The sequence below is a fragment of the Leptodactylus fuscus genome, chromosome 2 (assembly GCF_031893055.1).
Source record: "Leptodactylus fuscus isolate aLepFus1 chromosome 2, aLepFus1.hap2, whole genome shotgun sequence".
Taxonomy (NCBI): domain Eukaryota; kingdom Metazoa; phylum Chordata; class Amphibia; order Anura; family Leptodactylidae; genus Leptodactylus; species Leptodactylus fuscus.
In genome coordinates, this window is record NC_134266.1 from 254522616 (window position 1) to 254538411 (window position 15796).

At 42.6% G+C, this 15796-nt stretch overlaps 1 protein-coding gene across 1 annotated transcript in view; it reads left to right on the forward strand.

Annotated features, from left to right (window-relative positions):
• ARHGAP20 (Rho GTPase activating protein 20) overlaps positions 1–15796 on the forward strand; it is an 87609-nt gene that overhangs the window by 59598 nt on the left and 12215 nt on the right. Inside the window, exons 6-10 of the mRNA XM_075266058.1 lie at positions 1515–1599; positions 6589–6666; positions 8551–8617; positions 10121–10300; positions 15226–15404. Of these exons, the coding sequence (XP_075122159.1) occupies positions 1515–1599; positions 6589–6666; positions 8551–8617; positions 10121–10300; positions 15226–15404 (589 nt within the window). The remainder of the gene's footprint in view (positions 1–1514; positions 1600–6588; positions 6667–8550; positions 8618–10120; positions 10301–15225; positions 15405–15796) is intronic.

Below are 15796 nucleotides of genomic sequence, written 5' to 3' on the forward strand. Positions count from 1 at the left end.
AATGGGTTTGCACGATTTTCTTGGCTATCAAATGTCCACAGAACATGGTCATGTCAATAAGACCTTACCCTGACGTCGTCTTAAAATTCCGATCCCATTTCTCAATTGTAAAATTTTTGCTCTGAATTCACGGATTTTGGTCATGTTTTGCACTGGGAATTGGGGGTCACCTTCCTTCTGGCCCCACTCATGTCTTAAATAAGCCCCCGCCCTGGCAGCATTTAACTAGACAAATAGCAACGTAGCCCATGTTGCAGCTTATAATAATAACCGTTCCGCTTCTCCGTGCTTGGGACAAATCATATTTAGAGAACAAATGTTTCCTGTCAGGCAGATGATGGATGGTTTTATTGTGATGTGGAGATCCTTGTTGGACAGTCAGCTGGTGTGAGATTCCTGTGGTCTTCTTGGCTACATTTACAGTCTGGGGAATTTGTGGTGTTTGGGTTGAAAAACTGAAGTCCACATTTTTATTGTTGTGTCAAAACGAGAAGTATCAGATTCGCTTTTTCCTTACAAATCAAAATTAAAATTGCAAAATAGGCATTTTTAGATTTTTTTTTTTTTCTATGTTGCACTTTTAGATTTTTTTTTTCTATTTTTGTAATGTGTATAGGAAACGTGTAATTTCTTGTTTAATTTCTAAACAAACATTGGAAATTGGAAAATAATTTTCCAAAAATGTGACCAAAAAAAATTCAAAAATTTGATATTGTATAAAAAGATATGCATCATTGAAGGGGCCAGTGCTCCCATCCCCCCAATGACACCTGATTTATATAGAAGAGGCAAGAAAGACACAAACAAAAAGTCACATTTTTTTGTGCAAAAAACTTTGCAAATTTATGTCAACACACTGATCTACAAGGCATAATAATTCTGCCTCATTGATTTCAGGGTGTCTATTCATATGTCTGAATTTTGGATCCCATTTTCAAGACTGTCAAAAAATAGGTGGTGGTCTATTTTTTGACCGTTTTCACGGGTCCCTCAAAATAGTTGAAAAAGGGTCTTGGGGCCTATTTCGATCATTTGTAATGGTTGTTTTTATCCATGGTCGGGTGAATGTGGCCTAAAGGTTAAAGGGGTTGTCCAGCCGGGAAACAATATTTAGAAGACAGCTGAGCATTTCACAAATTTTTCGGTTAATCTGTGCAAAGGTTTCCAATATTTAGCACTTTGACACCACTTGTCACAATTTTGCTCCAGGGAGTGGGTAAGGCCTCAGAACAGAAGTGTAAGACTCCTTGTAAGACATTGTATAACAATTTGGCTCAAATTGCATCAACACCAGCTTCAGCAAAAGTTCCCCTTATGATGAATCTTGTCCCACTTTTTTGGGGTGCTTCTTCTAGGAGTTATTAGCTACAATATGTGAACTCTACAAGTTTATATATGATCCTTCTATGGTATTGAAATGAATGGATAGAACTTTTGCGATCTTCCTTTACAAAAACGTCTCTACATTTTTGAACATATTCCTTAACTAGCACTCTTATATATTTTACTTTCAGATACATCAAAGAAGAAAAGGAAAGTGACCACCCGAAAGTAATCCCTCTGAAGATCATTACCAAGGATATTGGGAGCTGCGCCTATGTAAGCGTTTTGGCGAGCACATTATATGGCACTTCGTTATTCTGACATGTGTAACCTTGGTTAGGATAATATTTCTCAGGATCGCAGCACACTGCAGGCGTTTTCTCAGGACGTGATGTGTTCCTTTCTGTGTTTCTTTATAGAGGAGTGATGGATGTTTGATATCTCTCTTTGTTTCATTTCACAATATGTACAAAAATGGACACTACTAAAGATAATATCTTATGGGAAGAGCTGGAGCGGAGTATACACTACTAAAGTTATCAAAGTTTGTGGGTTATGAGTTGCTGAATAAATAGATAATGTATACTGTAGGTAAATAGATTCATAGATAGATAGATACAGGGCCGGCGTCAGCGCACGGCATAGTCGGGCAAGTGCCGGGGCCCACAGAGCCTCTGGGGGCCCCCCGGCACTTGCCCGCCCCAGCACTTGCCTGTCCCGATTTCAGCTCATCGGCGTCCGACGGACACCGATGAGCTGAATACATAGGCGATTAAAGAAGGAGCTGTGAGCTCAGCTCCTGCTTTAAAGCTGCGGCCCGGCTTGCGTGTGTAGGCGCAATGACGTCATCACATCGCGCCTACACACGCAAGCCGGGCTGCAGCTTTAAAGCAGGAGCTGAGCTCACAGCTCCTGCTTTAATCGCCTATGTGAATGGAGTGAGAGAGCGGAGAGAGGAGCGTCGGGGGAACGATGGAAGGTGAGTGTAAGTGTTTGTTTTTTATTAAATGTTAAGGTGGAACATAATGAAGGGGGCCCATGAAACTGGGGGGCAAGTGAAGGGGAGGGGGGAACGGCATGACACTGGGGAAGATGGGGGGGGGGGGGGGAACAGCATGACACTGGGGCAGAGACTGGGGACATGAAACTGTGGGCAGATGAAGGGGGAGAACGTGATGAAACTGGGGACAGAGATGGAGGGGGGGGACATGAAACTGGGGGCAGAGGAAGGGTGTATATGAAACTGGGGGAGAGATGGGGGGGCATATAATTTAAGGGTGACTGAAGGAGGATTATACTGTGTGGGAGCACATGATAAATGAATGAGAATGGGTGGAGTCAACATAAAAGTAGGTGGAGCCAAATTTGCCACGGCGCGCAGAGTACGCCGCACATTTTGCCCCTCTTTCTACTCTTTAAAAATTGGGAGGTATGGCGTTGGTGACGCCACACTCCTGCGTGACGTCACTTGCTTCATCTGCAACGCACAGTCTCTCGACTCCCCTGCCTCCTTTACAAGGGGGCCCACTGAGGCTCTGTTGCCTAAGGGCCCATAAAAACCTGGAGCCGGCCCTGGAGAGATAGGTAGGTAGATGGATAGATACTAGGTAGAGAAATTGACAAAAGAGATGTAGACTTAACTAGATACTAGATAGATGGATAAAAAATAGAGTGTTAGAGAGGGAAATAGATACTACAGCAGTGGTTCTTAACCTTGTTTGAGGTCCCGAACCCACCAGTTTCATAAGCACATTCACCGAATCCTTCTTTAGTGATAAATCAAATATGATTTTCTTTTTTTTTCCAAATTCAAGACATAGGTATATGTTTTTTTTTGTTTTTTTTTTACTGGTACACAAAATAAATTGTGCATAGGGCCTAGGGTTCGATCGAACCCTGGTTAAGAGCCACTATACTAGAGAGAGAGCCACTAGGCAGAGAGATAGATAGATAGATAGATAGATAGATAGATAGATAGATAGATAGATAGATAGGAGATAGATATAGACATAAGCTATATAGATAGAAAGGGAAATATTTACTAGATGGATAACATGGCAGAGAAATAGAATATATAGAAAGAGAGATACTAGACCAATAGATTGATATCAAGCTAGACGGAGATAGATAAAAGATAGTTAATGGATAAAGTGGATACTAGACTGAAAGAGAGAAATATATGTGAGACTGAGAAACAGATCTAAGATAGATAAAGTACAGTGTTAAGCCTGGTTCATATCTGAATTCGGATTGCATGTTTCGTGCTTACATTTGGTTTCCGCATGTTTTGTGCAGAAACCACACGGACCCCATTATAGTCTATGGGGTCCACGGGTTTCCTTAGGTAACCGCTTTTTTTATGCGTATAGGTTTCCGTTCGAGGGGTCTGAACAGAAACCCGAACGCAGATGTGAATTGAGCCTCAGGCCCATTGGTACTTGTATAAGTATAATGATAAAAGGTTATTAGTGGACAATATGGCGTCTCCTTATATTGGTTGATAACACAATTTAATGACACCCTTGTAAGTAACAATCTTAAGAGTAAATTGAGCAGGTGATGTTCCTTCCATTCCTTGAATTCCGTGCTCAGGTAGCATATAATAGCATATAATAATACAGCTGTGACTCCTCGTGAGTGTGCTCAGGAATGTTCTGCACATTATTCATTGTATATTATTGGCCTGACCCGTACTGGATTCCTAAATCTATAACTCGCCACGTCCATACAGATTATCATGGCTCTGACCTTGGGTTCTGGTATTACTAGTGGTTTATAGTATAGGGTCCTTCACAATTTGTCTTGTATGGGCCACAGCCTTATAGTTGTATAGTATGGATGTAGAAAATTCACCCAAGCATTAGGGAGTAGGAACCAAAATCTGGCACCATGTTGGGAGATCCTATTCAGCCCCCTCTCTTCTATGTACACCACTACTGAATATCCAGAGCTGTCGATAAACGCTGAAGACTAAGCCGTGCAGTCCCCTGGTGTCTGGCCAGATCCACAGATGTGCAGCCATATGTTTGCTGTGGGTGTACAGGCTGCGGTACATGCGCTGAGATTTACTTTCTCCTTATGGAATTAGCATTAACGTTTTCTGTCTACTTCACAGATACTTATCTATATTTAGCTCCGGGGTCAGGACCTTTGCTGATAATTATCCCACATTACATGACAGTTCACAGACAGTTTATGTTACAGTTAATCTTCTTGACTTCGCTCACAGTCCACTCATATAAAAATAGGCCATCAGAAGTGACTCTTATGTAAAACTGTAGCTGTGTGAATCATGCTGGGACTTGTAGTTAGGGTTGAGCTGATCTTGAGATTTCAGGTTCGATTTTAAAATCCGATTTCCGATCATTTTGTAGCCGATCATGAAATTTGCTCAATCGCCGATCAGGATCCGATCTATCACGATCACTCAACCCTAGTCAATGCTTCTATATGGGAAAAGTCACTTTTAGGGTTGATATTTCAAAATCCAATTTCCAATCATTTTCCAACTGATCGTGAAATTTGCTCGATCACCGATATTGATCCGATCTTTTTCAATCCTGATCGCTCAACCCTACTTGTAGTGCAAAAATATAGGAATGCCAGTATATAGATGTTCTAGGGCATACAGAGTCTTGGAAAATCCTGCCTATCTGATTTTATTTTCATGAATGAATAACCTGGGACTGTATTAGAGAGATATATCTAAATACGACAGTCTTTATTCTTTCCTCATCTGTACTGCCAGGGTGAGCACTAGAGAAGAAGATGAGCAGAAAAATCCTGTATTATTTCCTTTACCTTACTACCACAGACTAAACTAAAAAAAGAAGCTGAGCAGCACAATGTTTCATTATGTTCTTGTCTGTACTTTTTAAGGAGTGCACTAGAGAGAAAGCTGAGCAGAAGAATCTTGCAATGTTTCCGTGTGTGCAGTGACAGAGTACACTAGAGAGGAAGCTGATCAAAACAACTTTGCATGTACTGTACAACATCTTCTTGCATGTACTGTTAGGGACTACACTAGAGAGGAAGCTGAGCAGGGTAATTTTGCAGTACATTCTTGTCTGTACTGCTAAGGTGTGCACTAGAGAAGAATATGAGCAGAACAATACTGTACTATTTCTTTATAGTGACTAGAGAGCGAGTCAAGCAGAACAATATTGCATTATTTTCTCATCTGTACTTTCAGAGAAGGGGCATAGGAGTGGAACAATTTTTGCCATGTTTCTTTGTCTGTACTGTCAGAGAGTGCTCTAGAGAGGAAGCCAAGAAAACAATTTTGTATTATTTCCTTGTCTGTCCTGTTAGAAACTAAACAAGAAAGAGAACCAAGTAGAACAATTTTGCACTATTTTCTTGCCTGTACTGTCAGGGAGTGCTCTAGAGAAGAAGCAGAGAACCACAAAGACTACTCCTACATAGTCCGTTTAGTTTTCATGAATTCATAAATGACAAAACAAGTTATGTATTAGTGATATGAACCAAAAATACCAGTGGGTAACCTCACATATTAGGCACACACTATGTCAGTGCTTGCAAAAAAAATTTAAAAAATCTGTGGATTTGTAATCTCTGACCTCTTGTTGAGATTTCTCAATAAAGTGACAGCTGCGTTTGTATATTGGGTTCTCAGAGGTGAAGTGGTAAGTGCCCGCTGACAGCTATCTATTAGTGAGGGCTAATCTTGGGTATGTCAGCTTTATTTTCTGATCCGCTGCACTGACCACAGGCTTTTTTGGGATCAGCAAAAAAAAATAAAAAATGTGGCATGAAACTTGTCTTTTCTTGGTGCCAAATTTGAAAGCAGTGACCTGGTACAGACCCAATCCTATGTCGGACCTTGGGGGAAAGAATGCGTTTCTGCGGCACACGTTCTACTCTATAATCTTCCCGAGAGATTTACTCCGGGCTGACATGGTCATTTATCTTCTGTGCAGTTCTCCTTAAGCTGAACGCTCTGCTGCTGGAAGGAAACTTCAATAAACTTTGCAGAGTTTCATTTTTCCGAGATTAAAACGACAAATTACAAAAATTTGGAACTTCTGCTATATGTGCTGCACAGTCTTCAAGGTTGTGGGGTATGGGGAGAATAAGAATTCTTGCTACATTGAAGGCATCGGATTATTATAAAATCATTTCATAAAATGAAACCAGATTTTACCTATAGGTGACACAGTCCCGTAAGGTTTTGTGTAGTTCTTCTTATGTTTATAACTGACCTTATAGATTTATGTTGTACTAATATTCAGTTTCTTTTTGTAGTCAAAAACTTTGACCGTGACCAATGAAGACACCGTGGCTGATGTCATTAAAATGGCCTTACAGCAATTTGGTGTAGAGGTAAGAGTCCAGCTAGTGTCTTTAAAGGGGTTAGGACACCCAACCTTTGGGAGCCCCATGAATTCTGGGAATGAAGGGGCCTCACTTTTTGAGTTATTAAGGTCGGAGCCGTAGCTATTGTGTGGTTGAAAGTGCCACAGTGCAAGGAAAAACTCTGGAATACCATCAATCCATCATTTTCAGGATTGCTGGGATCCTAGAGTTGATGCCATGAGACTGGTCAAGATGGGGGCAGTATAGTCCATGTATATAAAGGTATTGCTTAGAGATGGGTGGACCTCCCAAGGTTCAATTCATTTTGGGTTCAGGTGGTTTGGGTACCTGATTTGTTTTAAGCCGAAAAAAGTTCACATAGAACTAGAAGTGAAACTATTATACTCTTGGGTCTTTCCAGACCCAGAATATAATAGGTGAAGGCTCCCTCACCTTTTGGGCCTCGCAGGGTCCGGCGCTCTCTCTTGGTCTCCTCAGTGATGTTATGCAACCCACGGTCACATGGACATGCTGAGATTCATGACGTCATGGCGCTCTGTGTGCTCATGTGTCTGCTGTGGCCCTTTCACAGACCTCAGCAATGACTCTGGGCACAAGACGTCACCAGGAGATAACCAGATGCTGCGAGGAGGCCCAAAAGAGGGGAGGGAAGGTGAATAGAAAAGTTTCATTTTTATTTTTTTTTTCACCTCCCCTGGGCCTCTGTGGTCTGAAGAGACCCAGAGTATAACAATTTACCAAAATGCATGCTGTAGCAGACATTTTAGTTTGTCGAAGACAAATCCCCAATTGTTTGTTTCATTAAAGACCAAACAATTTGGGATATTCGGGTCGAACCCGACTTATGAGGTAACGGTTCGCCCATCTCTAGTACTGATATACCTTCAATAGCTGTCAGACGATTGCGAGGCCGAGCATATGTGTGTTCTAAATGAGGAGAGGGGAGCAAGCTGCTGCCAGACACCTTTTGGGGGCATTCATATGGAGGAAGTTGACTTCAATGGGTTCTCTCTTGAACCCATTGACTTCAATGGGTTCCGTTCATTGAAATCAATGGGACAAAAAAGCCTCCCATTGATTTCAATGGATTCTGCATGGAACACGGAACCCATTGAAGTCAAAGGCAGTCTTTTTTTCAGCGCAGATTCTGCCGCAAGTTATCGTTGCAGAATCTGCGCCAACTTCCTACGTGTGAATGCTCCCTTTGGCTGCAGTTTGGAATAAAATTTGAACATGCCCTATCCTTGTATTTTCCCATCACATTTTTGGGAGGTCTCACTTTTATAGTCAGTTGACCCCATTGATGTCATCGAGTCGGATAAGTTTTCTATCATGTGTAAGTTGTAGGGTTAGTCCGGTTTTACAAGAGCATGTTATGGGCGTGAAATGGAATTATTCCAACTTTAGTCTTTCTATTAGAATAATATTTTGCGGTCATACATTTCATTTAAGCCCCTGTCCCACCAGTTCTGCAATGCTTTCCTTAGTCTGGGATCCTTGCCTGGGCCTCGTGTCAGTAAACACGTAGGATAAATATTTTCCGTGCTGTCAGTCTTCTCTCACATTAGAGTCCTATCAATTTCCCGACTGCCAGCAGCCTGTCGTATATCTGGTAATCACCGATCGGCTCTGATTCCAATCACAATAGCATTTTACATAATCTAATCTAATCCTCCCAGCATGATGTAACGTGCAGCGGGGATCACTCAGTAAAACCCTGTTACAGATGATAAATTTCATCTCTCTGGGTTTATTTTCATAACCCTGACAGGATTACGGCCTCCTGTGATGTCACAAGCTCATGATGGGTTCTTCACCGTCCACGTGTTGTAATACGGCCTGGGGACAATGAACGTAACGCGCTCATCCTATGTTGTGTTCTCTCTGCAGGGCTCAGAAACAGATTACCAGTTGTGGGTCACCTCAGGCAAAGATGATGCACCTTATCCTCTTATTGGTATGTTCAGAGAATGTCAACGACTCTTTTAGCTTAAGCTCTTGCAAGGAGACAATCAGAAAATCAACCTAGTAGTGATAGGACAGGAATGCATTGGTAGAAGGTCTCTGCAAATCTTATGGGCCGGGGTCTGCCATTGTTAGAAGCCATTGATCTATTGGTTCGGATCCTTTGAGCTTAGCCTTTAAGGTGTCTGAAGTCATCGATCAAATATTCTGAGCCTGTAAAACTTTCACAAAGGTAGAGAAGCTAATGGCTTTCATAAATTTATTAAAGGGATTATCTCATAAGAGACGGCCCGCTTCAGAAAGAGGCCGCTACAGGGATCACAAAGACCTATTCGTTACAGAGGCCCTGTCACTAGGCCTGAAAAGCCTTGGAAAGTATAGATGGATGTGAGTATTATAGCACAGACTACACAGAGTTTATTTGTAGTCTGTTACCATTGAGACACATAGTTCTGCATAGAAGCTTTAGCCACAGACGGTCATTTCTTAATCAAGACTTCTTGAAAAGTCGCGCTATTGAAAAGAACACTTGGGAGAATTTCTAATACATATATTGATATAATACAAGGACAACCTCTGCAAGGGGCTTGTATGATCTCCCCATGTTTGCGTAGGTTTCCTCCGGGTACTCCAGTTTCCTCCCACACTCCAAAAACCTACTGATGGGGAATGTAGATTGTGAGCCGTATATGGGACAGTAGCTGACAATATCTGTAAAGCGCTGCAGAATATGATGGCGCTATATAAGTAATCAAAATAAATAAATACCAAATCTTAAAGGGATCCTATCATTTAAACTGAATTTTTTCTGCCCATCACGTAGGAATAGCCTTAAGAAAGGCTATTCGTCTCCTACCTTTAGATGTGTTCTCCGCGCCACTGTTCCATAGACATCCCGGTTTTCACCGGTATGCAAATGAGTTCTCTTGCGGCACTGGGGGCGGACCTCAGCACTGGGGGCTGCAGGAGAACTCTCCAGTGCCGCCTCCATCTTCTTCAGGAACGTTGGCCACAAGAAAATTGCCCCGTACAATACTGTGTAAGCGGTCATTTTTCTTGTGGCCGCGAGCATGCGCAGTCGGCTTGCCCTAGAAGTTAGAAGACTCCACCGGAAGAAGACGCGGTGAAGACCTCGTTCCAGACGAAGATGGAGGCAGCGCTGGAGAGTTCTCTTGCAGCATTAGGGACGCCCCCAGTGCTGTTTGAGCACTGAGGACCGCCCTCAGTGCTGTGAGAGAACTCATTTACATACCAAGAAAAAACTAAATTTCAACCGAACGGCGGCACGGAGAAGACAACGAAACGTAGGAGAAGAATAGCCTTTCTTAAGGCTATTCCAAATTGTTAGAGAGAAAAAAAGGGTTTGAAAGATAGGATCCCTTTAAAGGTGATTGTCTTGACTCCTGTTAGGTCCCGTTAATATCAGATTTAAGCAATTTTCTACATTCTGAATAACTTGATTGATTTTAAAATTATTTTTTTTTTTTGTCCTCAGGACACGAATATCCATTTGGGATTAAAATGAGCCATATTCGCGATGCATTGCCTCAAATACAGGGGACAAAAGACTCCGTAAACCTGGAAGAGCCATTCCTCATGGAGCAGCTGCCCAGGGAGATGCAGTGTCAGTTTATACTGAAGCCCAGCCGCCTGGCTGTATGTCAGCAACTAGCCGGTGAGTCCTCCATGTTACAGAGGGCTCATTCAGTCTCACCAGTCTGTTATTCCTGCGAGCTGACATAATAAGAGGGTAGACACACACATTCCACTGGCCTGAGGTATTTTCCTAGAATTTACTGCATGTTTACACATATTGAGCAAAGTAACATTTTCAGGAATCCGTCCTCTTGGGCAGTTTTCAATTACTACAACAGAGAATTTTTTTTTTTTTTTTAAAATTACGAATGCAATTTAGAGCGATGTTGAAATATGTATATACATAAGGGATGGTTCGAGGGGAAAATAAAAAATAAAAAATATATATATATATATATATATATATATATATATATATATATATATATATATATATATATATATATATCTATATCTATATCTCACAAGCAAAGATTAAAAAAAAATACCTTTCTAATCTATAACCCCCTCCTGGATGTACTGTGCAAAAGTCAGATGTGGGAAAAAATGCTTTCAGAAGTAGAAGGGTTAGTAGTATATTTTTGTCAATTATCAAAATCAAGTTAATGAAGAAAAGAGAAATCTAATCCCATCGATATTTGTTGTAGCCTTTGCCCTTCATCAATTCTTGCACACGGTTTTTGAAGGAGCTCGGCAGAGAGGTTGTTCCTGCCATCTTGGAGAACTAAGCACAGATCTTCTGTGGCTGTAGCCTTTCTCCAATCTGTCTGACTCTTTATGTTATCCAAGACAGACTGGATGATGTTGAGATCAGGTCTCCATGGTAGCCATATCTTCACTTCCAAGAGTTTCACCCCTGCTGTGTCCTATCGGGGTCAGACAGAGATGGATGATGGTCCCAGTGTTTGTTAGCCATGAAGTTCATTAGCTTAGGTATTTACCCGCAATCTAATAGACAGTAGAGTGCTGCTGTAGAGGTGATGGGGCCCCTGACCTACTGGGCCCCTGTGTGGCTATACAGGTTGCACCAATAATACGCCTGCTCCTGGGTCCTCCTGATAGGTTGGTGACAACCAATGAACCATATTGACATATATATTGACATATATATTGTTATATTATGTCAAAATTCAATCCCACCTCGAAGTGGCTGTTTCCATTGTCTCTTCAATGGTTTGGGCAGTCTCTGCTGATAACATTAGGATACAAGAAGAGTTGGGATCAGTGTTGGACTGGCCCAGCAGGGTACCAAAGGATCCTCCGGTGGGCTCACAATAATGGTCCTGTACAAAACGTCCAAATTTGGAGGGTACTATGGTCTATTTCTAAGGGGTAGTTGTAGGGTGGGCTCCCAGAATCATTTTGTCTGGTGGGTCCAAGAAACTTCAGTGTGACACTAGTTGGGGCAGGTTGTATACTCCTATGGCCAGCCTTGAGTGTAGGACTTGTATTAGAGCACAGACTATTGAGACCTTGTATTCCTAGATTGAAGTCGGGGGGGGGGGGGGGGGGGGGTCTCCAGCCCTTTAGCTTTTGCAAACTACATCTCCCAGCATCAGAATGGAGACCCCTTATTTAAGGACTGATATTCATTGGAAACTTTTCTTACCTTTTTAAAAGAAAATGCCAAACTGTGCACATTTGATATAAGTGAGGGTCGTGCACTATACATACTACAGTCAGCTGTAAATCCCTCCTGTGTCAGAATACTTCCCTACAATATAGTGTGTGGGTGGAACGGTTAAAGAGCCAGGACCCAGCAGTGGTCTTATAGTAGCAGGTAAGCGGCTTTCACGAGTCAGCTAATAATAGCCCAGTCCGCGGAGCTTGATCTGTAAAGCCATTGTCACACACAGGTCATTCCTACATATATAACCTGGACACAAAACATGTCTACGTGCGCTTTTCACCCAGAAATAGATCCAACATAATCGACTAAGTACAGATTCTGTACAAAGTGGTTGTTAAGTAATGGGGAGGGGGCAGCACAAGTCGTTTCAGACACCGTAGAATCTGTAGAAAATCTATATGGTAGATTTTCACCATGGACTGTATGCAATCCTTACCCAGAATTCTTAGCAGGGCATGCATGGTCTAATAAGTCCCTGTACCGGTCTCTCCCTAATAAGAGACGTTACCCCTTCTAATGCAACATGGAATCTGCAACAAATAAAAGTAAAAGATATGGGTTTTATATGGTTTGTGCAGGGCTCCTTCCAAGTCTTGTTCTTGGGCACATAATTGTTTTATGCCACCTCACTATCTAAGGAGTATCTGGAGGAATTCTTAGGCTTAGTTCACACGGGGAGCGGTAAGGCAGATTTTGGCACCAAGAGTAACGCGGGGAGCCTTCCGACAGTTGCGGCTTCCGACAGTCGCGGCTTCTCCTTCTGGAGCAGGCTCAAATGAATGGGCCGACTCCGGAGGTTGCTGCCGCCAGGTGGACGCGGAACCCAACTGAAGAAAGGGCATCCCGGCGGTCTCCATAGACCACCATTGTGAGGGGGCAGATTATGATGTGGATTACGCGCCATAATCCGCCCTATTAGTGCCCATGTGAACTAGCCCTTATGTCTTTCTTGGGGTATCCTCGTAATGTAAATAACTGGTGGTTTACCAACTGGGTGGCCATCCTATGGAGTCCCCTTTACCAGACCATAGACAGCCATAGACGAGATAAACATGAGGTTCTGAACGCATATTTTTGTGTGTTTGTCTACAATGCATTGCAGTAATACTCTCAGGGCTAGCACAGTGCACTTGCAATTTTTCGTACATATATATATCTCCTCCAAATTCACAATGGTGCTTGCATCTTGCACTGCTTTGTTGAGAAGTCAGAGGGTTACTGAAGGGTTATGCAGAGAAATATTTTTATAAGTGAAAGTCTTCAGCGAAGTCTTTCCACCCAGTCCCAGGGGAAAGCGTGCAGATCCAAGCCTGAAATATATAGAATAATAAAAGTAAGAAGAAACAGGCAGCGATTGTTATAAGTCATATCGGAGCTGTCACACCCAGAGCCCTGAATTCTTTATCAGTTACATATGGCTTCAGCGCTGTCATTGAAAATGGGAATGTGCAACCTGAGACCGACGTGTTAGTGAAAATAAAGTTGCTTTAAAGCCTTTGGCCGTGATAGGGGTTAAAGAAATCCGGTAGTATTTTTCCTCCCAGCCTAAGGCCTGGCTGTAACAATAGACGGGGCCGGTCAGAGCCAGCATTTCTTTGGTGGGGCCGTATTCCTAGATTCTGAAGAGTGATGATTATTTTACACATATGTTGGCTAAGTGCTCTCGCAGGACAAAGCCCTCACATGTCAGCAGCGCTGGTTTTATTGTTAATTTTTTGGACAACTAGACAAATATTACTGACTGGAAGATGAAGACGTGCAGTCATGTGGTTAAAGGGTATTTCCCCCAAAATATTAGGGATGAAAAATTCGGACGCTTCCTATGAAAAACAGTGCCACATATAGGTTCTGTGTGGTATTGCATTGCATGTCAGCTCCATTTACTGCAATACCAGACACGACTCAAGGAAAGGTGGCGGAACAGCATGACCACTAATATGGTCGGCCACTTTTACAGCATCCGCAAGGGTTGTATGAGCTGTATTGGACTATAAATGTGGTATGCATGCCCCTTTATATCTAGAGGGTGGTTATTAGCCATTACTCTTTGCCCCAGACCTAACTTGTTAACTAGTTCAAGACCAAGATTACTTAGCAATGCCTAGTAGTGGAATATACAAAAAACTGAGGGACTGCCTGCAGCAGGATCCTCTCCCCTCTGCAGCAGGACAAAGTGATTGTTAAAAGGTTTGTCTGTGAATTATATCAGCGGCTGGGTTGGATTAAAAAAAACCAAAAACATACTTACCTGTTCCCAGTGCTCTATTGTGTATTTCCAGTCCCCTCATGGGGCTTATTGGGCTGGAAATGGGGCCCGTTGCAAGCCAGCAGTCCTTGGTACGGAACTGGTGATGTGTTTGAGTGATGTCTGTCCCTCTCTAACAGCCATTGAGGCCCTGGTCTCTACATGTGAGCCTGCCCATTTCCGGCCCAACGAGCCCCAGCACGAGAGGGAAAGGGAACAAGGATCACACAATGGAGTGCAGGGAACAGGTAGGTATAGGCTATATATTGGCTTGTTGGTTGCCCATTAAGTCCTGCCCTTTGGTTAAGCCTCACCCCCGTCTGTCTCCAGTTGAAGAAGACGATCTTCATACAATTAACCCCGTCTTCTCTGCGGATTCCCTTCAAAACTGTTTGTGCCAGGATTGTTCAGAAAATGCAGCGTCTGTCCATGAGGGATATCTTATTTATCTTCGGTTTTTATCTTCGGAGCTTCCTTTATGACATCCATATACCATAGTAGGACATTTGGGAAGCCGTTGTCTTGTAAACACATTAAAATACTGTATTATAGAAAAAGCATAAAGCAAAGACTTCTCATTACTGGATCATCTCCAGGAAAAAAACATAAAGGTAAACAATGCATCAAAAAAGAGCATTAAAATGACACCGTTCTGGCCTGAAACGCGTCAGATATTTAATGTCTCTACAATAACAGAAGTTTTTCTAGGCATTGGAGCACTGCCAGTCCTATTCTTATCTCTACTTGCTGAGAGGGAATAAAAACAGAATACTGTACTATACATTGCTATTGTGCTGGGGATATTCAGGAGGTGAAACGCGTGAGCTAGTTCTATCCTGTATCTTCTGATCCCAGTGCGTCCTTCCCTATCCTTACAGTCATGACTTTTGGAGCCTGATCTGTTATGATACAACCCCCCATGAGGTTGTATACAGTTGTGGTCAGGATCAGTGTATAGTCTCTGGGATGTTTCATGTCATCATAACTGGTTCAGGGGATTCCTGGATACAACAAACAAAGGGAAGAATTGTTGCTTTACACACACACATGTGGTCATTGCCCAGGAGCAAAACAAAAATAATGGCCGCAGTATTGCTCGCCCATTAAATCTTTTCACTTTTTCCTCCAGATCCGAGCCAGAAACCATTTAAGAGGAAACGCTCGATCATAAACTGGACCTTTTGGCGCGGCTCAAACTCTCAGCTGGATAATGTCCCTCTTTCTCCAACCTCTTCAACTCCTGGAAAGCTCTTTGGACTTTCCTTGCCAGCCATATGTGAGAATGACAATCTGCCCAAAGCTGTCATGGTGAGCGCAATTTCCGAATCAATTTAACATAAGCTGGAAACGCATCAGCTATACAAATAACTAAACATTTTGCTTCACTATACATGTGGCTGCCATATAAATCTCTGTGCGGTTATATTGATGTAGGTGGCCTCATTTTACCTAATACAACAGTGAGGACCATAGGCAGGGCCACTAGGGGGCAGCTCAGGGCCGTAGCCAAATGAGGGACCCACTGTGCTACCCCATAAATAAAAAAAAATTCTACCTGCATCCTTTACTAGAGGCTCCTAGATTTATACAGATAAATGGGTTTGCTGGGCAAATGATATTGAATACCTATACTTATGACACTCGGGGGGGCCCCCGCCGATCAGCTGCTTTCAGCAGCCACTATATGTAGAACAGATTCA